The 24,083-nt window shown below is 49.5% G+C and overlaps 1 protein-coding gene and 1 non-coding gene across 3 annotated transcripts; both read right to left on the reverse strand.

Moving 5' to 3' along the window:
- Positions 1-8,160: 8,160 nt before the first annotated feature.
- Positions 8,161-15,636, reverse strand: LOC107400104 (vacuolar protein sorting-associated protein 52 homolog). 2 transcript variants are annotated; one of them, XM_076557262.1, is made up of 18 exons: positions 15,586-15,636; positions 15,398-15,473; positions 15,160-15,227; positions 14,773-14,948; positions 14,129-14,279; positions 13,327-13,427; positions 13,102-13,234; positions 12,935-12,992; positions 12,217-12,350; positions 11,714-11,869; positions 11,165-11,283; positions 10,700-10,823; positions 10,424-10,519; positions 10,232-10,339; positions 10,008-10,073; positions 9,248-9,359; positions 8,912-9,030; positions 8,161-8,760 (listed from the first exon to the last, which is right to left on the reverse strand). In XM_076557262.1, the coding sequence occupies exons 1-18, from the start codon at positions 15,586-15,588 to the stop codon at positions 8,614-8,616; spliced, it is 1,947 nt and encodes a 648-aa protein (XP_076413377.1). In that variant the 5' UTR covers positions 15,589-15,636; the 3' UTR covers positions 8,161-8,613. The 2 variants fall into 2 exon arrangements, with proteins under 2 accessions (XP_076413377.1, XP_076413378.1); XM_076557263.1 differs by lacking the exons at positions 12,217-12,350; positions 12,935-12,992.
- On the reverse strand, positions 13,720-13,830 carry LOC143270051 (U6 spliceosomal RNA). Its single transcript, XR_013046924.1, has one exon. It is a non-coding gene; the product is annotated as a U6 spliceosomal RNA (small nuclear RNA).
- Positions 15,637-24,083: the final 8,447 nt, after the last annotated feature.

The following is a 24,083-nucleotide window of genomic DNA, read 5'->3' on the forward strand; positions in this document are numbered from 1 at the left end:
CTAGCTGCTCCTGCAGAGGACCCGGGTTCAGATACCAGCACCCACACCATGGCTCACAGCATCCATAACTCCTGTTCCATGGTTTCCAGTGCCCCTGTGGACACCAGATAGGCACATGGTACAAACACATACAGCCAAGAAAAACACTCATAGACATACAATTAATGAACCTTTTATAAAATAGATTGTGGGAACACCAGAAATGGAAATTACTTCACCCCTGCTCCAGGTTCCGGCCCCTACAGTTTTCTAGGTTTGTGACCTTGAGTCAGGAGTCCAGGAGTTTAGCTGAGATGTTTGAAGACCAAGAAGGTGACAATCTCTGTCATGATGCAGCCATCTTTGTCTTGTGAGGGATGGTGACTTCCAGTGCCTCGGACCTAGTAAACATTCATACCCAATAAATGTTTGATGAATGAATAAAAAAATTAATAGTATCATGGATCAAAGACAGAAAGGCAGGTGGGGAGGGAGGGAGGGCTTTGCTGAGGGGAAGCTCAGGTGACTCTGACCTCAGTGTGAGGGGACCTGGTGCTGCACCCGACACACCAGCATGGCCTGAGGTTGTATTAATCAAGGGAGCTTCTGTAGAAGAGGGAGGTGAGGGTGTGAATTTTCCTCTGGACTGAAACATCCCTGCTGGAGCCAGGAGGAGCTGAGCAGGCTCAGGAAACACAAGAAGCTACAGGTTCCCGGAGCTGACACAATGTAGCACTTCCCTCTCAGGGTTAAACCAGGTGCAGTTCCTGAGGGAGAGGAGACTGTTCAGTGGAGCTGCTGGGAGCTGAGCAGGGAACTGCAGTGATGCAGCTGGGTGCGTGACATGCACACAAGGGTGGGCAGCTGAGTGGTTATCCCCTGACTCACCCAGGTTCCTGTGAGTGACCAGTGAGCTCAGGGTTTAGCGAGCTGACCCTGGATGGATGTTTTCCTTGGTCAGCTGTCACTGCCTCCATTTGGGGTAGAGTAGCAGAGGACACAGCAGTGTCCATTGTGATCAGTCCACGGAGACTCTTCCAGATGTGAGATGAAGTCCTGTTTCTAAGACACACTCAGAAATGATACAGAGATGCTAGTCTCCTGGAGCAAGTGCTGTGGTGGGAAGATGCCTGTGATACAGTGTAAGGGAATCAACAAGGATAGGTTGTGTGGGGAGGTGAGGGCAGAATGGAAGGTGTCCAGAGTGCAGGGGAGAGGAACAGAGAGGAAAGCTATTGTTTTTTAGATTTATTTTTCTTTCTTTATTTTTTTTTTTTTAGTGTGGCATACTGGCACATACTTTATTCCTAGCACTTTGAAGGCAGAGGAAGGTGAATCTCTGTGACTTCAAGTCTAGCCTCCTCTACATAGTGACACCATCTGCAATTTTATTTTTTTAATTATGTGTTTGTGTTAACTACTGTTCTGTTGCTATGATAAAACACCACGACCAAAGCAACATTTAGAAGGGCTTCTTTGGGCTGCAGCTCCAGTGGATAAGAGTGCATCACAGCAGACAATCAAGGCCAGAGCTGCAGGCATGGTAGGGGAGCAGGAAGCTGAGAGCTCACATCTTCAGTTGGAAACAGGAAGCAGAGACAGCAACATGGAGGCAGATGGTTTGACTCTCACAGCCCCTCCTCCCCAGTAACACACTTTCTCCAGCAAGTCACAGCTCTTAAACCTCTACCTCCCCAAATAGCACTGTGGTGTTATTGTGCTCCTCAAAATATTGTGCACTCTAATAAACTTATCTGGGGTCAGAGAACAGAAAAGCCACTAGATATAGAGGCCAGAAAATAGTGGCACACAGGCCTTTAATCCTAGCCTTCCAAAGGCAGAGATATATAAAACTTTGGAGATATATAAATGACACATTTCAGATTTCATTCTCTGGCTATACTGATGCTTTGTTGAGGCTCCAAGGATTCATAATTTTGCTCTGATAAAGTTCACCACTGTTATGTTGCTAACATGTCTAAGATTTTGTCTATTAAGAAGGTTCTTATAAGCTTCAGGAGATCACACCGACGGCGGTGGTGGCGTGAGATCAACATTTGCCAACACCCACAAGCCAAGAAGGACTGGGAGGAATACGACCTGACTGCAGTTTATATCGCCCACTCACAAATTTTCTTTTTCTTCTCTGGGGGTGGGGTCAGACTGCCCACAATTGCAAAATTTATTGGAGGGAGGAGAGCGTAGGATGCCCCTATTCTGACTGCACAATTCATGATGCCATTTCTCCTGCTAAGGGACAGGTAACTGGGAGAGAATGGAATGGCCCAAGCCAAAATGCTGTCTTCTTGCCCCTTGTGGCTGGAATTTCCCTCACCACCGCCCTGGTTTCTGCAGGCTTGGCAGGAGGAGCCCTGGGTCACTCCCTCATAACAACAGCTCTCCTGTCCAAACAACTTCAGGTAGCAATTGGGGCTTCTGCAGCATCCCTGTCCTCCCCCCAGAGGCAGCTAACCTCCCTTGCACAGGTTGCCCTACAAACCGACGGCCCTTGGACCTGCGGACAGCAGAAAAGAGTGGGACATGCCTTATTCTGAGGGAAGAGTGTTGTTATTATATTAATGTGTCTGGAGTGGTAGAAACCCAGATAAATAAGCTACATAAACTTAGCCTAGAGCTACATAAGCAGTGATTCTCTGCCACAGCAGATGACTGGTGGAGATCATCCATGTTCTCCCTTTTGATTCCTCTCACAGGACCACTAGTCAGCATCTTGTTATTGGTAACTTTGGGTCCTTTTGTAATTGGCAGGCTAACCCGATTCATCAAAAAACAAATAGACTCCCTGGCATCCAAACCTATACAGGTCCATTATCATCGGCTTCATCTTGCCGATCAAGGCCACACACAGCCTTTGAGCGATGACTGTCCTTTGGGAACTGGATGAAAACCCAGAAACATGCAAGCTTGCCCCACTTGGGAAGAGCTTGGGTACCAAGGAAGGTGCGAGGCCAATGGCACTGCAGGGGGAGGACCAAGCTCTCTGCCTCTGGGTCCCCCGAGGAATATCCCTGATTGCATAGGGGTTGGTGTCTAAGGATGAATACATCCAGGGCCCCTCCTCCAGCAAAATACACCTATAATAAACCGGGAGGATCAGGGCAATGTTTCCCCTCCTTGGTTAACGCCCATCGCCACCAGTCGAATTTGTAGCGCCACCTTGGACCTTCATAAATAATTAAAAGGGAGGAGATGATGGGAGCCATAAGCCTAAGCGACTCTTGAAACATATGCTGCCATATTTGGGCTTCTCTCCTCTTTTCTTAGATCTAGGCCCTGCTTAAGTCTCCAGAGCACCAGAAACCTCTTCCCACAGATACCAGAACCTCTCCTCAGATATCAGGTGAATGAGCTGCAGTTAAGCAACTAGGCAGTTAGACAAGGGTAGATAGATAACCTTCAGAGCAACATTTCCTGCTGGAGGAACAGCCCATAACTAAGTCCCTTCCTGCTCACAACCCCCTTTGCCTACCTATATATGCCTTGAGAGTAAAATAAAATTTTGGTGCTTGATCAGACGTCCTGTCTTGCTCTCATTCTTTGTGTCTCTTGTCCCTTTCATTCGCCGGCCCTCCCTTTAGGTCCCTGTTGAAGACTCCGCTGGCCGGGGCAACCCAAGGCAACGCTGCTACTCATCAGGGCAGGAAACGCCTTTCCCAATGTCAGGGTGGCCGGCTCTCCTGTGAGCCAAGTCCAGGAATGCAGAGAACCTTCAAACGCAAAAGTCCAAACCCACTGGTCTCCAAGGGAACCATCGAGACGGCTCAGGGGGTGAAGGGGCTTGTCCCCAAGCTTCATGACCTGAGCTCCATCCAGGGAAGCCACATGAAGGGAAGAACCAACTCCCAGAAGTTATCCTCTGAGCCTCACACAGGCATCATGACACACCCATCCCCTCACAGAAATAGTAAATCAATGTAACGAAAATCAAAAAATGAAACAAGATTTCATGTTGAAGAACACAGAATCACAAGTGCATACATTGTGTCCAGTTTTCCTCCAGACTTCCAGTGGGTGAATTTGCCTGTGTCCAAAACCCACACTGTGAGGAGAAACCGTCAGTACTTAAAGTTAAGCCATACAAAGATAATCAAGGAAAATGTTAAACTCTTTTAGGTGTTTATAGTATTACTGTGTGTGTGTGGTGTGCAAATGAGGGCATGCACCAGCCGTGTGTGTGTGTGTGTGTGTGTGTGTGTGTATGTGTGTATGTGTGTGTGTGCGCGCGCGCATGTGTGTGTATGTGTGTGTGTGCCTGTGTGTGTGTGTGTGTGCGTGCGCGCGCATGCGTGCGTGCGTGCGTGCGTGCGTGTGTGTGTGTGTGTGTGTGTGTGTGTGTGTGTGTGTATGTCTAGTCAGAAGAGAACTTGGGGAAGTCAGTTCTCTCTTTCCACTGTGGGTTCTGGGGACTGAACTCACGTGGTCAGACTTGGTGGCAAACCCTTGTACCCACGGAGTCATCTCTCCTGCGCATCCAGTGTGCCACCACCCTAGTTTTGGAGGTGTTGAGGAATTGAACCCAGGACCTGGGTGTACAAGGTGGGAACTCTATTCACTGAGCCACATTCCCAATATATGGGGGGAAATCTCAAAGGACACGGTTTTGTGGTTATTTCAAAGGCTAGCACTAAAGCTTTGGGATAAAGATGTAATGAGAGGCCACAAATTAAAACCTAGACATGGGTAGAGTATAAGAAGCACTTTGTCAACACACCCAGTTGATCTGGGGACCTTCCAGGAGAACCTGTCCACCTGGAAAGTTCCATGTGTGAGTTGTGTTCACATTGTGTTGGTGCTGGAGGACACCAGACCTTCCTGTAGAGTGCTCACAGTGGGGACAGACTCCTTCTCTTTGATCAGTGTGTACATGGCTTGGACTCTGACCCTGAGATCACACAGCTTCTCCTTTCAAACTCTCTCTGCAGGGGGTCGGGGGTGTTGGTGGCTCAGGCCCTGAGTGAGGCCCTGAGCTGCAGAAAAAAGAACCACAGGAAACTCAGAATGAAAATGAAGATGATGTCACTTTCAAGGATAAGTATGGGACTGGGGAGATTGCTCAGGGATAAAGAGAGCTCACTGCTCCTCCAGAGGACCTGGGTTAGGTTCTCAGCTCACACCCTCCTGTAAGAAGGGAATACGCCGCCCTCTTCTGGCTTCCTGGGGCACTGCATTCACATGGTTCATGGACATACACGCTGGCAAAACTCCCATACACATAGAAATAAATATTTTTTAAAAGAAAGAAAAATAAACGGAGGGAAATGAGATTTCTCTAAAGACAGACCTCCCTGAACAGTACTGGGGGTCGGTACAGCACGAGGGTCACCTCCAAGCCCCTCCTACGCGACTCCAGGGTCCCCTGCACTAGATGTTCACACTGGTCCTGGAGATAAGCAAGGAAAGGGGAAATTGACACAGCTCCCCCTGCAGAGTGGCCCAGACCTGCTGACCTGTGTGCCTGTTTTCTTAATCTTGCAGTAGCCCAGGTTGACCTTGAATTCTTGATCTTTCTGTCTTGTCTCAGCGTGCCAGGTGCCAGGATCGTGTGTGTGTGTGTGTGTGTGTGTGTGTGTGTGTGTGTGAGAGAGAGAGAGAGAGAGAGAGAGAGAGAGAGAGAGAGAGAGAGAGAGAGAGAGGGAGGGAGGGAGGGAGGGAGGGAGGGAGGGAGGGAGGGAAGGAGAGAGAGAGAGAGAGAGAGAGAGAGAGAGAGAGAGAGAGAGAGAGAGAGAGAGAGAGAGAGAAAGAGAGAGACAGAGAGAGATTCTCCACAACTGGAGGCTGTGATGTTGAGTAATGATCTGGGGAGGAGCTTGAGGAGAAATCTTCCTCTGCAGTTGAGTTTCAGCCCGGAGATCACAAGGACTCGGGCAAGCCGCAAAACAGAGTATTCGGTGCTGAAGGAAAAGTCCCTCTCTGCTTAGGGATGAAGGGGCATGGCCGACACCCCCCTGCCTCCCCATCATTCAGAGCTCACAGGGGCTCAGGTGGGCAGGGACCTGGACCAGCTCCCATCCTGGGTCCTGCTGCCCCCTGACGGCCATTGGTGGAATCGCGGCTTCCGAGGGTCCCGAGACCCACAGGACAAAGTTAAATGTCCCATCAGCCTGCAGGCTGCAGAGTCCCCAACTGCTGGGGGGTTCAGGAGCCTCCCAGGCTGTCTGGACCACACTGAAGAACAGGCTGTCCTCTCACAGCCCCTCACATCACAGCGTTAGCTTCCTTCTCTTTAGTTGTTGACGTGGCCCGGGATTTAATCCAGGCTTCCTGCATGTTGAGCGCGTCCTCACTGAACCACATTTCAGCCCACTAACTTAGTTTGATGTAACTCACCCAAAGAGAGGGTCCCCGGTTTCTTGTTGAACACCTTTTATCCCAGCCATCAGGAGACAGAGGCAGGAGCATCTCTGAGTTCCTGATCCACACAGCAAGTTCAAGGACAGCCAGGGCTATAAGGAGAGACCAGAACACAGGGGTCCCCAAGACTGACACCTGGGGAGGGGCTGGAGTAGGTGGTAAGGTGTGGTGAGAGAGAAAGGACCATGAAGGACTCCAGGGCCGGGTCTGGGGTGAGCTTGTGTCCCCGCGCCCCCTACCCTCGCCCCGCACAGCCTAGTACTGTGACGGGTAAGTCTCAAGGAACCTGGGAGCCAGAGAGAGACTGTAAACGCTGAAACTAGGCCCAAGGAAGGGGAAAATGGTGGAGGACAGGGCAAGGTCCATAAGGACAGCACTGACTCCGCCCACGAGACACGTGACCCAATCAAGAGTCTTCCTCCTTCCTTTCCCTTCTCTGGGCTCCAACATGCCAGACCCTTAGGTGCACAGGCTCACAGCCGCCACTGGCCAAGGACCTGAACGTGATGGGGTGGAGGACATGACGCTTCTTTCACCTGAAATTTCCCCCACTGTCTAAGGAACCTATAGACTGCTGTCAGCCTGGCGAGCTTCCTGCCACTGAACGACATTCCCCACCCCCACCCACTTTTTTTTTTTTTTAATTTCTAAAGATTTATTGATCTCATGTATATGGCGGTCTAGCTGCAATACACATTCATGCCAGAAGAGGACACCAGATCCCATTATACATGGCTGTGAGCCATCATGTGATGCTGGGAATTGAACTCAGGACCTCTGGAAGAGCAGCCAGTGCCCTTAACTGCTGAGCCATCTCTCCACCAGCACTTTTACTTTTAAGACCTGGTCCAGGATGGCCTTGAACTGACTCTGTAACCCAAGCAGGTTTTCCATCCCATGCCTCAGTCTCCCAATCAGCTGGGATTACAGGTCTACAAACCACACTGGCTTTTAAGGCTTGGTCAGGGTTGTGGATGGTGGTGGCTCACGCCTTTAGTCCAAGCACTTGGGAGGCAGAGGCACGTGATCTCTGTGAATTCGAGGCCAGCCTGGCCTACAGAGTGAGTTCCAGGACAGCCAGGGCTGCACAGAGAAACCCTGACTTGAAAATCCCCAAAAGACTTGGTCAAGGCTGTTCCTTCACTCTAGAGCAGTGGTTCTCAACCTGTGGGTCACGAACCTTAGGGGGTTGAAAGATCTTTCATAGGGGTGCTTAAGACCATCAGAAAACACAGATATTTACATTAGGGTTCATAACAGTAGCAAAATTAATTATGACATAGCAATGAAAATAATGTTGAGGTTGGGGTCACCACAGCGTGAGGAAACGTATCAAAGGGTGGCAGCGTCAGGAAGGTTGAGAAGCTCTGTTCTGCAGTTCACTGGGCACATCAGCAGGGCAGCAGGAAGGGCCACATGGAAAAGACAAGACGGATGCTCTGGAGCCAGGTCCACCCCGGCCCCATATGGGTGCAGGGGTGCAGGCCCCCCCCTCAGAGGAGCTGTGACAGACACTTAGGGGCTCAGACAGACAATCCCAGAGTCGTGTGGACTTTCCCACGGTAGCCTCAGGACAGGGCCCAAAGCTGTCCATGTCCCCAGGCCTTGTGACAGGTGCCACCTTCCTGGAGAGCTACAGAGCAGTCCCTCCTAAGCAAACCAGCCACCCTGGGTCATAAACAGTGACGGACCGAGGTGACCACCCCGCCTTCTTCCTCATGCCCCCCAGGCTGGGAACCGGAGAGGTCTACAGGAAATAAATGATGGAGAACTTGAAGGCGTCAGGACAAAGGAAGGGACTCTGTCACACTACATTAAGTGCTTATTTTTGCCTACAGACAGACAGACAGACAGCCTGAACCCCCAGCCAGGAGGTGATGGGTTAGTGTTCAAGTGGAGACCGCAGATGACCAAGCTACAAGAGAGGGAAGGCGGCCTCCACTGCCCTGTCCTAAGATTGAGAGTCGATCAGAGACTGAGGTGGGGGAGCTTTCACAGGTGTGAACGCACAGGGGAGGAGGCGACAGGGACAGGAATGATAATGTCCCCTCCACGTCCAGGGAGGAGCAGACTTGCACACACTCTGCTGAGGCAGAATCCTGCAGCAGAGGCGGTGAGGAGTGTGGGAGCCTGAGAGACAACAGGAAGGGGAAGGGGACCCAGGGGACGGAGTGTGACATGCAGAGCCCGTGGGAGCCATCAGGTCCCAGTGTCAGTGTGTGACATTCAGAGCGCATGGGAGCCCTCACCCCGGGGACCGAGTCAGAAGTTGGGCTTGTGTTTCTTGAGCTCCACCATGAGGTGATGAATGTTGATGAGCTCCGCCCTGGCCAGCAGCGCCCGGAGCTGTGGCTGTGCCAGCACCCGGTAGAAGCGATGGTAGAGCTGGATCAGCTGGGTCAGCGCCCCCTGCACAGAGGGGAGTCGGGGGTCAGACAGACCGGGGCAGGTCGGTCAGAGCTTCACAGCTCAGACACAGCTGGTCGCTGACCTTCCCAGAGGAAAGAGCGAGAAAACACCCACGCGTGGGACACGGGCAAAGGGCTGGGGTGGCAGGCACCTGGATGATGCTGGTTCCATTTCGAAAGTTGGTGAAACTCCGCATGACGTCCTGACTCAGAGACTCCATGGAGGCCTTCCAGGAACTCCCAAAGCCACGGATCAGCTGAGTGACTCGGGCTGCCACAGGAGGACAGAGGGTGTCAAGAGAGTGACCAGGCCTGGGGACATCCACCCCGGCAAGGTCTGCCCAGGGCACAGCCATGCTCACCATCAAGCCGGGCGTCCCTGCTACCCCCCCCCCCCCCGCCAGGTCTTCCCTGCTGTGCCACCTGTAAGTTGCACCTCACTGTCCTTTCCTGTCACCTCCCCACGGTCCCTGACAACAGCCTCATACCTTCTTCCCCTCGAAGTCGGTCGGCCTGTCCTCGCTCAATCAAACCTTCAGCCTCCTTCACAAATGCCACCAGACCCCCGAAGGGGGGAGACAGCAGCTCTTCAATGAATTCCTAGAGAGACATGCCAGTCGGAACAGAGTCAGGAGTCCAGGGGACAAAGGACCCCAGCCTGGAGTGGGACGACTAGGAGGTAACGCTCTACAGAGCAGCCGGCCTCCGTGAGCTTCCACTTTTAGGTGGTGGTCTGACAAGGTGTAGAGGAAGACCCAAGGATTGTCTCTTCCAAAACCAAGAGCCGATGAGCTGGCTCAGGGGGAAGAGCTGGCCACTGGCCCCCAGAACACACAGTGGAGAAGCAAGAGAGGAGCCCAGTCCTGAAGTTGTCCTGACTCCATGTGCTTCAAGACATGTGCTGCACACGTGCTCACACATACATGTAGACACACACATAGACACACATACACACAGACACACACACACATACATACACAGACACACACACATACAGACACACACACACACACACACACACACACACACACACACACACACACTAATAATCCCCTGCAGAGCAGAACTGGTTGTTTTGACATGTGCACACACATACATACACAGTTATAGTTTTATTTTGCAGTTAAGTTATTAACATCATAGAAAAAATTAAGTGAACCAGACCAGCAACAAGGCAGTGAGTCGTAATGGCTGCACACTGAGGTCAGCCCAGCAGCACCAGGCCTCCCTGCCACGCCCAGGCCCTACCTGTGTGCGAGCATTGAGCAGCTGCTGGAAGCTCTCCACCTCCTTGCTGTCCTCAGCTGCCCGCTCCTGAGGAAGACACCAGGAAGAGGAACTTGGGAGCTGCCTCAGGCCAGCACCCCCACCCGCATCCAGTCAGGCCACCCTGCAGACACTGCCAGAATCAGGGCTCAGGCACTGAACTGTGAGGCTGACAGCCCTGGAGACCCCCGGGGGAGCAGCCTTACCATCAGCACACCCAGCATCATGTCGTAGTTGTTGATCAGAAACACAAGCTGCTCCTTCCTGGAGGAGAACTCTGCAGCCACTCGGAGGACAAAATTCTCCACCTCCACCTGCACAAGCCACACACAGGCAGGAAGGAGAAAGCCAGATCACAGGCCCCGCCCCCTGAGGGAAGTCTGTCCTGCCAGCCCCACCTGTAACTGTCCCAGCAGCTGCAGGGTGCGCTCATTGGGGATGGTCTGGTTGATGCTCACAAGCGCAGAGGAGAACTCAGCATAGCGGCGTGTGATCTAGGAGCAGGTGGGAAGACTCCCATCAGCCTGCCTGGCAGACACAACCTCCCAGCTGCCTCTGCAACTCCTGTCCCCAGTCCCTCCCTCCTCCTGCAGTGACCACCCCACCACTGAGGGTGACCACCCCACCACTGAGTGTGGCCACAAGATCCCCTTATGACCCTCACCAGCCCTCACATAGTGGGGCCGAGTGTCCAGGCCCCCAAGGCGCTGGGGGTCGGTGCTGCGGACACTCTGGACATTCATCTCCAGGATCAGCTCAAAGCGAGGCCACAGCAAGGCAAGCACCTGCTCCCAGTACCTGCGGGCTTAATCAGAATCACAGGTCAGCTGGCTGGGGGGCGGGCAGGCCGGGGGAGTGCAGCGCTTCAGGGGAATGGTGTGTGTGTGTGTGTGTGTGTGTGTGTGTGTGTGTGTGTGTGTGTGTGTGTGTATGCGCGTGCTTGGCCGGGCGGTAGCAGCGCACGCCTTTAATACCAGCACTCAGAAGGCAGAGCCAGGTGGATCTCTGTGAGTTCGAGGCCAGCCTGGTCTACAGAGCAATATCTAGGCACTAAAACTACACAAAGAAACCCTGTCTCAGGAAAAAAAAAAAAAAAAAAAGCTGAAGCCTTTAGGCACCCAGGCCCGGGGCTCAGTGACCTGTCCAGGGCAGGGACATCCCTCTTGGCTGCGATGTTGCGGAATCGGAGAACGATGTGGATACAGAGGAAAACAGCAATGGCGTCGTAGCAGTCGGCCAGGTAGGACTCCAGGTGTTTCTGTGGCACAGCAACAGGCAGGCAATGGAATGTCAGTTTGCTGTTCGGGTGGCTGTGAGCAAATGGATGGACATTTCTACGGGACAAGGCCCTGGCTAGGGAGACCCCTCCTTCCCTGTCCACAGGCCCCTCCAGGGGCCCTGACTTGCTCACAGGCCTCCACTCTGTAAGTTCCTCACAGCAGAAGCCAGGGCTGAGCTTGGGATGGAGGCAAAGGGCCAGGATTTAGAGGTATTGCTCTCTGCTGTGGAAAAGCAGAGGAAGTAACAGGATCCCCGAGTTCTGAGGGCTCCCTAGGGGGTCATGTTGTGAGATAAAGGTTTATACTCTTTAGAATGGGACACCCCTGATTTCAATACTGCCGCTGTGATCCCACTGGCTGTGGATGAGCCCTGAGAATGGAGGGTAAAAGACAGAATCCGGGGCTTACCAGAGTCATGGCGAGTGTGCGGCCCATGACAGCATGGAACAGGTCATGAGCAGCTGGGCCAGATACGACAAAGAATTCACAGATGAAAAGATATTCACGGCAGGAATTGTCGAGGAGGGCGTAGTGCTGACTGCGGAAGAGAGCCTCGAACGGATACTATGGGGCAGAGAGAAGGGTGGGGTCGCACACTGGCCCCGTGGATGTGGGGCCTCAGCACATCTCAGGATACGAGAGCTCAGAAGACCCCACACACCTGACCTCCAGGCTGGGAGGAGCGCCCTGAACAGGCACTGAAGAGGGGCACAGGACACAGGAACGCCCTCCCCCCGGCTGCTGCCGCCCCCACATCCTCTTCAACCCCTGACAGTCACCCCATGAGCAGTCTCCCTCTGTGTGCCTCAGTGCATGGCTCCTAGCCCCCCACATCACAGCAGGCCAGGGGTCCCCAAAGTCCCCACCTGAGGGGATTCAACCCCGACCACAGAGGGGTAGGCTCATCATACCCTCTGCTCTCCACGCTGGGCAGTGTGGGGCACCAGGATTGGGGCCTCAAGTTCAGTGGGGGAGATGACAGCACCCCGGGTCCCCAGGGTGAAGATGGTGTTCCTGCTTCGGAGGGACGGTTTCGAGAAGAATCGTGACCAGGTCAGAGTCAGGGAAATCACCGAGACCGACCACACCAGGCCCATGGAGCCAAGACCTGAGGGACCCCAGAAGCTAACTATGACCAGGACACCCCTTTCTAGAATCAGGGCCTTGCCTCATCTGACCTGTAATGGGCCTCAGGGAGTCTACAACCCTCTGGGAGGGGAAGATCTGGCTCTCATATCCTCAAAGTTTCCACCCCACAGAAAGGGTGAAAAGCAGAACCCTTGGGCACCCCGCCTGTGAGCTTAGCCTGAGGTTCCTTGATCCAGGACATCTATCTATCTATCTATCTATCTATCTATCTATCTATCTATCTATCTATCTATCTTCCTTCCTTCCTTCCTTCCTTCCTTCCTTCCTTTCTTTCTCTTTCTCTCTCTCTTTCTTTCTCTCTTCCTTTTTTTTTTTTTTTGGTTTTTCAAGACAGGGCTTCTCTGTGTAGTTTTGATGTCTGTCCTGGATCTCGCTCTGTAGACCAGGCTGGCCTGGAACTCACAGAGATCCACCTGTATCTGCCTCCCGGGTGCTGGGATTAAATGTGTGAGCCCCCACTGCCCAGCTGATCCAGGATATCTTTCTTTGCTGTGTCTTCCACACCCATTAGATCGTCTTTCTCGGCAACTTCCTCGTACTAGAGAAAATAACAGAGAGCTGAACCATGGCTCCTCACCACCAGCAGGTGGGGAGCTCCATCCCTCCTCCAAGCCACTATTAGGGGCACCTCTCCCTGCCTGGCTCACCTGCACTTTCATGAGCCGCCCCAGGTAGGAGCAGAAATAAGACAGGTAGATCTTGCTCAGCGTCTCCACGTATTCATCCCTGATCTCCTTGGCTGTTGCTCGCTCGTTGCCCAACAGGAACTGATAGAAAAACCTGGAAGGGCCAGGGCGAGTCAGACCCCTGGACGTCCATGCTGGCTACTGAGAAGTTCACAAGCCACCCTGCACCTGTCCCGGGGTGGAGACCTGTACTTCAGCAGGGCTGTCTGGGGGATCTGATAGTTGGTCATGGGCTTTCTGAACGAATAAATCTTCTGGAGGATGAACTCGCGGATCTTTGTCACTGCCTAGATGTGGGGGACAAACAGGCCATGAAGTTGCGGGCTTTTACCCTGTGGAGAAAGTTAGGAGATGACAGACATGAAGGTAAAGGTAATGGAGACAATACTTTGGATGTTTTATGTTTTGTTGGTTGAGTCAGGGTCTCTCTGAGTAGCCCTGGCTGGTCTGGAACCCACCCTGTAGTTCACTCTGTAGAACTCACAGAAGTCCCCCTGCCTCTGCCTCCCGAGTACAGGGTAAAATCACTTACCACCAGACCCTGCCTTATTTTTTCAGGTTGTTTTTCTTTTTTTTTTTTTAAGTATGGAATGCTTTATGAATTTTCATGTCATCCCTTACACAGAGGCCATGCTAATCTTCTCTGTACTGTTCTAATTTTAGTTTCTATGCTGTTGGTTTTTGAGACAGGGTCTCATGTATCTCAGGATGGCCCCAAACTCCCTTAGTAGCAGAGAACGACTCTGAAATTTCCGATCTTTCCTCTGCCGCTTCCTGAGTGCTGGGACAGCAGACAAGGGCCATCACGCCAATGTCTGCAGGGCTGGGGAGGGAACCCAGGGCTCTGTGAACGCTAAGCAAACACTCTACCGACTGAGGCACATCTCTAGCCTCATTAGATTTTCAGGGGAATGAGAGGGCCAACATGCACCGCCCGGAGGGAAGCAGTGGGGGTCATGGGAAGTGACCCTAGGGGTCCACTCCCCACCTTGACCCGGAGCCGGTCCAGCACGCCTCTGACATCTGCACAGGCAGCTGTGCCTCTGGCCTCCTGCTCCCTGACTGCGGCTGCCTTGGCGTCCAGCTCCTGCAGCTGCTCCAGGAATCTGGCCTCTGTCACTGGAGCTTCCAGAATTGCTCTGAGGAGCAGGGAGGACAGGGTGATCAGAAGGGACCCTCAACAGTCCTGAAATACCCGAATCACACCCCTCACAGCTCATGTCTTTCCTACCTTTCTCCATGATCTCATACCCTCATTATATGCACCAAGTTTTCAACTCCTGAGCCCCGCCCCCCACAGGTCCCCACTACACACCTGACCTTGGATCACTCCTAACCTATGTCCTATCCTGTGGTGGCTAAAGCGGGTTAGGAGTTATTAACCCATCTGTTAATTTCTAGAATGCACTTCTTTTTTTTTAAACAAAATCCCACTCTGCAGTCCAAGCTGGTGACTTGCAGCAATCCTCCTGTCTGGACCTCCCGAGCCTGAGATTACAGGCATGAGCCAGCACACCTGGTTTCCAGACTGCACCTGACAAACCTCAGCCTAGACCCGTGTTGTAAACTGGGTAGGTAACCCAGCCCAACCACCTGCTCTGGACGGTATGACCCTCCCAGCCAGCAACTCACGTGACCAGAGTGGAGGGCACCACTAGGCCATCTACAAGTTCCCTAAGTCTCCGCCGAAATGCCTGTGGGTTACGAAGTCGGATGTTCATGGCTCCCGACTGCTCCTGCAGGGTCCGGATCTCAGAGCTGATGGAGCTGAGGTCACTCTGAAAAGCTCCCAACATCTGCTCCATGCGCTACAGGGAGGGCAGAAAACACTGTGGGCATGCACAGGGTTGACGGGGACAAGTGTGCCACCAAGTGTCTGGGTGAATACCCCAGTCAACAGCCCAGGAGGGTGGGAGATCTCATTGCCCAAGGGACACAAACTACTAACAACAACAAAACCAGGAGCAGAGGGCGTGACGGGTCCGAGCTTGTCAGGGGCCACAGCCGAGGGCCACTGACCTCCAGGACAGCATCACAAGCTGTGATCTGATTGTGCAGAGATGCTATGTTCTCACTCTCTTGGATGTCTGACCCACAAAAGTCAAGGGCTTCACGGTGAACAAGGAGCTCTGCAGACCAGCAGCACCTCCTCCTGAATTCTCCCCAAAGTGACAGAAACCTGAGAGATGACATTCCATTCAGCTACCTGCATCACACCTCCCTGAACCCCATGTGGCTCCCCTCTGCTGGAGGATACAGTCCCGGATCGATTTCTGCTCAATCTGCTGCAGCTCCAGCTCCACCTGCTTCGAATAGTGTCGCAGATCCACACCCTGGGGAAATGACAATGAGAAGTCAGGATGAAGTCACAGGCAGGCCAGAGGGGACACCAAGGTGACATTGGAGGGGAAGGTGGGGGCAGATGGGCATAGGGGAGAGCCTCACCATTCTGAGAGCCTCCTTCACCAGCTCATCCTCCAGATTTGCCTGGATGTGAACTGGAAAGAGACATTTATTGGATGTCCCAATGTTAGAAGGGAACTTTGGGTGACTGTCCAGGCGGGCTGATGTCCCTGTCATTAGGTAAAATTTCACCCTTCTGGGGTCTTTGATGGACTTGAAGACTAAATAGTTATAATTATACTTTTCCTTAGTTATAATAGAAAGTAAATTAGATACAAAACTTTAGAATATCTAAGATAAGCTAGATAATTAAGTACTTTCTGTAATTTACCAAATGCAAATGGATTAGATAGTGTTAGTGTAATTCTTACTTAATAACTGTTTTTATTGTATATAATCTTACTATGTTAAAGTTAAAACATTTTTAATTGGACAAAAGGGGGAATGCTGTGGAATAATCTGTAATGATTTGTCACTCAAATTGGTTTAATAAAATGCTGACTGGCCAGTAGCCATGCAGGAAATAGAAGCAGGGTGACCAAATGACGGATGATGGGAAGGTGAAGGGTGGAGTCAGGAGTCACCAGCCAGATGCAGAGGGAGCAGGAGATGAATGTGCCACAGTAATAAAGGTACCACTATGTGACAGAGTATAGATAAGGCATATAGGTTAACTTAAAATATAAGTTAGCTAGTAACAAGCCTGAGCTGCTGACTGAGCCTCTATAATTCACATCCAGCCTCTGAGTCAGTTATTTGGGGCCAGGCAGTCGAGTCATGAAAAGCACCATTTGAACCATTCCATTTTCCTAACAGACCAGCTGCTTCAGGGTGGTGGAGAACATGGTAAACTAGTAGATTCCATGATCGTGGACGACTGTCCCGCTTCTCTGGCTGTGAAGTGAGTTTTTGGTCAGAAGCAATACTGTGTAGAATACCATGGCAGTGGACAAGGCATGCTCTAAGTCCATGGATGGTGGTTTTGGCAGAAGCATTATGTGTATGAATGGCAAATCCATAACCAGAATAAGTATCCACTCCAGTAAGGGCAAAGTGTTGTCCTTTCCACGGAGGAAGTGGTCCATGGGGTTGTGGAATCTCTCTCGGTGGCTAAGGAAAGCAGCTGAGGCCCGTCATGTGTAACAGGGGTGTCCCTGCATGGAGGCCCTGAGAGGCCATTGTGTGAAGGAATGGTACTCATGGACACCTCTCATGGACAGGTGCTAAAACTAGGTGGAACCAGCCTGAGAGAGAAGTGTGTTGCAGTCAACAGAGCTGAAAAGAGTGGGAGATCTGAAGAGTGTTTTGACATCAGAGATGAAGATGCAGATTTGGAGTTTGCCACCTGGTTTTTGGTCTTGCTTTGGCCCAGTATTTCCTCACTATGCTCCCTTTCTCCCTTTTGGACTGGTAATGTATATCCTGTGACACTGTGTGATGGAAGTATGTGATCTGCCTTTTTATTTTCATTTTACAAGGAATTACAGTTAAGAGATTACCATGAGTCGCAGAAGAGACTTTGAACTTTGGACTCCTAGACAGTGTTGAGACTGTTACAGACTATGCGAACTTTTGAAGTTGAACTGAATGCATTTTGCATTATGATATTGCTACAAGACTATGGGGGCCTAGGTATGAAATGTGGTGGTTTGAATAAAAATGACCCCACAGGCTCATGAATTTGGATGTTTGGTCATCGGGGAATGGCACTGCTTAAGATTAGGAGGTGTTGAGTCAGTGTGGCCTTGTTCAAGGACATGTGTCACTGGTGGTGGCCTTTGGTTTTCAAAAGCCCACTCCAGGGTTAGTGGCTCTCTCTCTTCCTGCTGCCTGAGGATCTGGATGTAGAACTCCCAGCAAAATCTCCAGAACCATGTCTGCCTGCATGTTGCCAAGGTCTCCATCATGATGATAATGGACTAAACCTCTGAAACTGTGAGCAAACCCCAATTAAATTCTCTCCTTTATAAGATTTGCCATGTTCATGGTCTCTTCGCAGCAACATAACACTGGCTAAGACAGCTTCTTATTTATTTCATACCTGGAAACGTCAAGATTAATCCAGCACCAAAAGTCCATGTGAATCATGCCACAATAAAATTAACTTTGCCTGTACTGACCATTACAGTAACTGTGATCACCTTGTCTTTAGCAATTCCATGCTGCAATTTGGACCCTGATACACTTGAACCCAAGTAAACTCATTCCCTTTAATTCATCCAACTGAAGTGGATCAGCAGCATCTCAGCCCTGAGGTCTGGCTCAAGGAAAAGGGTGACAACAAGACTCTGGAAACGTGCTGGTGCACCCTCATCGTTTTGTGTCTTACAGAATCAGTGAAGAGCAGGTCTGCTGGGTCTTCCCATGGTGGAGGAGTAGTTTTTATACAGCACACACACTCTAGCATTGCAATTTCCCTGAGCCTTAGAATCCCTTCATCATCACTAAGCCAAGGGATATCAGGCATCTCCAAGTCCTTATCAGTAAGCCATCTTTGACAAATGCTTCAGACAATCATTCAGACAATCTTATGACACGTTTACAAACTGTGAGAGCTTCCATATTCAATCTAGAATCTGAAATTAGAGGGCCCACATCAATAAACTCAGTCTGACCCAATTTCAATGTTCAATCCACCATTATCCCACACCCTAAAATCCATTCCCACACATATTCCCCAGACTTCTGCTGGAATGAATTTGCAAACTCATTAAACTCTTTAGCAGTGTAGCGCCCTCCTCCGGCACTAAGCTTCTCCCTTCTACCTTCCCCAAAGATCCTGCTCTGCCTGCAGTCTGGTGAAGGTCTAGAGGCAACTGTTGGTGGGATCTGAGGGAAACCAGGATTGTCTTGCCTGGTATTTCCTTCAGAGAAAGTCACCACTGGATTAACACACAATGAAGGATGAATTTGTTCAGTCAAAGATGTACTCAGGAGGCGGGGCTGAGGGTAGACTAACTACTTGCTCGGGTGAGATGAACCCTGAGAATCTGAGGGGTCAAACTTCTCAGCTTCAGTAGGGTCCTGCCACACATCCTCATCCCAAGTTACAGGTTCTCATTCTTTACCAATTAACGCCCTTACTTTAACTGCTGATACTCTTCATGGCTGGGACGTGAATTTTTGCTGTCCTTCAGCCAACCTTATAGTGAGGGCTTCAGTTTGATTTTCTGCAATGTGAGCTCTGTGGCTGCTGGAGCAAAGATTCTCTTTCAGATCACACTTAGAAACTTCTAGACTCTATTCCCATCTGGAGCATGTCAATTTTATCACTGTGTTAACTGTTGTTATTCACTGTATTTCGAGTGTCTTAGTTTGAGTTTTTATTGCTGGGAAGAGACACCATGACCACGGCAACTCTTTTTTTTTTTTTCCTTTTTTTTTTTTTTTTTTTTTTTTTTAGTTTTTTCGAGACAGGGATTCTCTGTGTAGCTTTGCGCCTTTCCTAGAACTCACTTGGTAGCCAAGGCTGGCCTCGAACTCACAGAGATCCGCCTGCCTCTGCCTCCCGAGTGCTGGGATTAAAGGCGTGCACCACCACCACCCGGCAACCACAGCAACTCTTATAAGTAAATATTTAATTGAGGTGACTCCCTTACAGTGTCAGAGGTTCAGTTCATTATCATGGTGGGAAGCATGGCAGCATGCAGGAGGATGTGGTGCTGGCTGGGGCTGATCCTACATCTTGCAAGCAACAGGAACTTGACTATCACTCTGAGGGAAGCTTGAGCAAAAGAGACCTCAAATCCTGTCCCATAGTGACACACTTTCTCCAACAAAGCCACACCTCCTAATATTGCCACTCCCTTTGGGTGCCATTTTATTTCAAATCACCACACTAAGACACTAGAAGTTGGTAGATTTTATCATAGAGCTCATTCCTTTCCTCAGTCAATTTAATCCACAGATGATAAGAGCAACAGACCAGCATCATCATTTTCCTTATTTTTCTACAGAATGTTAATAGTTTTATATGGAATAAACAAATCCACTGTGGCCCACAATCGGTGGATGAGGAAAATCAAATGCATTAATCTCCTTAAGCATGTAAAATAGTTTACACCATTGGCATTCAGTACTCTTCCAGCTTCCAAGAGACACATCAGTAACTGGAAAGGCTTTGGTAGCTGTAGGTGTTGGTAAACTAGAAAGTCTATTCCAGATAGTTAAAAGATTCATTCTTATATTTCTGTTGCTTTGGAATCATTTCTGTTATAAAAATCTGGGTTAGTCAGGGTTCTCTAGAGTAAGAGAACTGAATGAATGTCTATCTATCTATCTATCTATCTATCTATCTATCTATCTATCTATCTATCTATCTATCTATCTATGATTCATTAGAATGACCTATAGGCTCTGGTCCAGCTAATCCAACAATGGCTGGCTATGAAAAGAAAGCTCAAGGATCCAACAATTGTTCAGTCCACTAGGCTGGAGTCTCAGCTGGCCTTCAGTATGTGCTAAATCCTGAAGAAGTAGCCTCTGACAGCAAGAGCAAGAGCAAGCAGGCTTAGAGAGCAAGCTTCCTTCTTCCATATCCTGGTATATGCTGCCAGCAGAAGGCATGGCCCAGACTAGAGGTGGGTCTTTCCACCCTCAATCAGGATTAAAGGTTGTTGTCTTCTAGTGTAGTGGCTCATGCTTTTAATTCCAACACTTGGGAAGAGGAGACAGACTGATTTCTGTGAGGTTGAGGACACCTGATCTATAAAGCAAGTTCCAAGACAGCCAAAGCTGTTACACAGAGAAACCCTGTCTGGAAACACACACACACACACACACACACACACACACACACACACACACACACACACACAAATGTTGTTGCCAAGAACCAGATCAGAAGTTGATCTTCCCACTTCAAATTAAGCAAAAATCCCTCACAGGTGTGCTCTCTGAGTTGGGGTTTTCCTTAATTCTAGATATTGTCAAGTTGACAACCAATAATAGACATCACACTCTGTGTCAGAGTTCTGGAAACTTCCCTGGTTCCAGGCTTTGCAGCCTCCTTTGGTTTCCATGGCTCTGCCTCCTCCCTAAAAGAAAACAAGGTGCTTTCTTCCCACAGGTGGGAAAGGATGGAAAGTTCCATTGGCTCTAAGTTTGATGAGGGCAGGGCAGCCTGAGACCTGAGACCCTTGGAGCAGAGTGGACAGGAGGAATGGGGCAGCTCAGCCACCCTGGGTCCCCTTAGCCTTATTCCCTGAGGGCTCAGACCCAGTCCTGTTTTCTTTCTTCATTGTGTTGAACTATTGCCCTAGACACTAACACTTCTCTTTCTCATTAAAAAGTGAGACCCTGAGGGGTCTAATGTAGGAGGGAAGATGGGGAAGGGGAGATCACTAGGTGCAGGAACTCTCCTGATGTTGGGGATGTCCTGGTCTGTTACACGTTACCATTGACGTAACTCAAATTGTTCTTGTTCAGTGGCAATTAAAAACTAACACACGGCTCAAGTGCAAAGATGAGCACACACACAGTGTGCTCTTCCTGGAACGAGGCTGTGACCCACTGTGCACAATAGGTCCGTAAAATGAAATCTTTTTGTATTTTTAACTTTATGCTGTTTTGAACATTTGCATTTCAGCACAGCCTATTTCAGTCTTCAGTCCCTGTCCTGTTCCAGAGCTGGAAGAATGTTGACAGAACAGCCCTGTGCCCTCAGCCCCTGGGACTCACACTCTAGTTTAGGAGAGGGAGAGGGAGCCAGTGGAGTATTTTTCAAAATGGATTTTTTTTTTTTTTTTGGTTTTTCGAGACAGGGTTTCTCTGTGTAGCTTTGCGCCTTTTCCTGGAACTCACTTGGTAGCCCAGGCTGGCCTCGAACTCACAGAGATCCGCCTGCCTCTGCCTCCCGATTGCTGGGATTAAAGGCATGCGCCACCACCGCCCGGCTCAAAATGGATTTTTAAATTTCATTTTTATTGGATATATTTGTCTTTTGATTATGAGTACATAGGTGCACCAGGAACTGGAGCCCCTGGAACTGGAGTCACAGATTGTAGTGAAGCATCATGTGGTGGTATTGTGTTCCCCAAAATACTGTGCACCCTAATAAACTTATCTGGGGTCAGAGAACAGAACAGCCACTAGATATAGAGGCCAGAAAGTGGTGACACACACGCCTTTAATCCTAGCATTCCAGAGGCAGAGATCTGCCTGGATCTCTGTGAGTTCAAGGCCACACTGGAAATAGTCAGGCATGGTAACAAGACTTTTAATCCCAGGAAGTGATGGCAGAAAGGTATATGAGGCATGAGGACCAAGAACTAGGATGGTTAAGCTTTTAGGCTTTTGAGCAGCAGTTCCGCTGAGATTCATTTGGATGAGGACTCAGAGGCTTCCAGTCTGAAGAATCAGGATCAGCTGAGGAATTGGCGAGGTGCAGAAGCTGTGGCTTGTTCTGCTTCTCTGATCTTCCAACTTTAACCCCAATACCTGGCTCCGGGTTTGATTTTATTAAGAAGAACTTTTAAGATTCGTGCTACACTCTGCTACACCAACAGTGCTCTTAACCCCTGAGCCATCTCTCCAGCCCCCACTGGAGATTTTACAGAAGGACACCACACAGCCTGGCTCACAGCAAGACAGCTGACAAGATGGATGACCACGGAGAGAAACTGGATTAAAAGGAAGAGACAGTGTTAGTGCAGAGCTGAGAAGTGAGGGCTGCTGGTACTGATGGGGTGAGGACTGAAGGAGAAGGGCGGGAGGTGACAGAAGCAAAGGGGAGATCCTAACACAGTGGGGTCCTCCTGTTTGAGGGTGTTTGTCCACAGATCACAATGGACACATCTGCAGAACCCTGCAGGGCATCTTAAGTCTGCACTGAATGCTGTGGTGGTTTGAATAAGAATGGCCACCCAGGTTCAGAGGTTTGGATAGTGCTGTGGGTATTGTTCTGTATAAATAAAACACTGATGGGCCAGTGGTCAGGCAGGAGGAAGTATAGGCGGGACAAGGAGGAGAAGAATTCTGGGAAGTAGAAGGCTGATTCAGAGTCACTGCCAGCCACTGCCATGACAAGCAGCATGTGAAGATGCCGGTAAGCCACGAGCCACATGTCAAGGTATAGATTTATAGAAATGGGTTAATTTAAGATACAAGAACAGTTAGCAAGAAGTCTGCCACGGCCATACAGTTTGTAAATAATATAAGTGTCTGTGTGTTTATTTTATAAGTGGGCTGTGGGACTGATGGGGCTTGGTGAAACCCGGAGAGAAAACTCCAGCTGCAAATGGTGCCCGATGGCTTGAGTTTCCACCTTAAACCTCAGAATATTTAATAAGCAATTCTAAACAGACCCAAAACCAGGTTCCTGCTTCATGTCTCATATGGGTATCTAGACACCACAAAACACAGGTTTGAGTTACTGGCAGGTTCCTGGCATTTGTGCTTGACCTGCAGTGTGGCAGAAATGAGGCGTCTACAAGCAGCACATTACACTGCTGCTGTGTGGTGGATTTAGCCTTTGCTAGTTTTCAAAAAAAAAAAAAAGAGGTTTCTGGGCTACATGGTGCTTGGATAAAAACATAGACCCACGATGGCTCCAAGAGCTGGCAATAAACATACCACCACCATGTTGGGAAGCTGAGGTGGGCAGAGCCAGCAGCCATAGCGCTGTTTCAGTCTTACAAATGCTGCAGTTTAAAGCAATAGATTAGCAATAAGACAGATTCAGATGTAATAGTTACAATGTGTGTAAAATAGACGTAGGCTTGAAAGAGACAAAAAAGATGATATACACAGTTATATAAACAAATATATAGTTTAAAAAAAATAAAGTCTTTAAAGAAATAGTAAAACTAATATAAAAAATAAGCCCCGTAAAAATGGATATCACACAGAGAATCTGGATTGTATTGACTTTGATATTTTTAACTACAGAAAAACATTTGATGGTAAAAGCTGTTGAGTTAAACAAAAATGTAAATTTTAAAGGTATCTTGACTTCAAAATTTGGATATAAGGATATGTTGCTTTGGAAAAGAGGCTCTGCTTTTGTTTCCACAGAGGCTATAGATTTGTTCCAGATTAAGATACATCAAGTTTGACCAGCCAAGACCCCCTGAAAGGTCTCTGATGACACCATGGCCCAGATGATCCAACATCCAAAACGGTTTTAAGGCACCTGGCTCAGACGATACACCCTCACGGACTACCCCCATAAGCCTAAAAGTTTCTTTGTGTCCCCATAAGATACAGTGCCCCCCCCCTCCAGCAGGAAGTAGTAAGAGATGCTACATCCAAATTCCCAAATATACCAAGCTGGCTTTGGAGATGGAATTGGTTCACTCCCCCTCTAAACCCAGACATATTGCTAAAATAAAAGGTTAAGAGATTCTTGTGTCCCAAATCAAAAGAGCCCTCTGGTGTGGGACAGAGAAAAACCAATATTTTTATTTAAAACAGGTTGATTATAAATGTGATCTATTTCTAAAAAAGAAAAGGGGATGTGATATAGATATATAGGATATAGAGATGATAGGATAAAAGGGTAGATTAATGAACCTACTTTTAAAGAGCAACAACTTGTTTAA

Source organism: Peromyscus maniculatus, chromosome 21 (assembly GCF_049852395.1).
Source record: "Peromyscus maniculatus bairdii isolate BWxNUB_F1_BW_parent chromosome 21, HU_Pman_BW_mat_3.1, whole genome shotgun sequence".
In the NCBI taxonomy this organism is placed as follows: Eukaryota; Metazoa; Chordata; class Mammalia; order Rodentia; family Cricetidae; genus Peromyscus; species Peromyscus maniculatus.

Excerpts from the sequence above, each read along its gene's own strand:
- LOC107400104 (XM_076557262.1), bottom strand. Across the intron at positions 15,228-15,397 it reads GCAGAAATCGATCCGGGACT|ACATCCAAGAGAGTGAGAAC; the intron begins GTATCCTCCAGC and ends TTTGTGGGTCAG. Across the intron at positions 12,993-13,101 it reads GGCGGCTCATGAAAGTGCAG|TACGAGGAAGTTGCCGAGAA; the intron begins GTGAGCCAGGCA and ends TATTTTCTCTAG.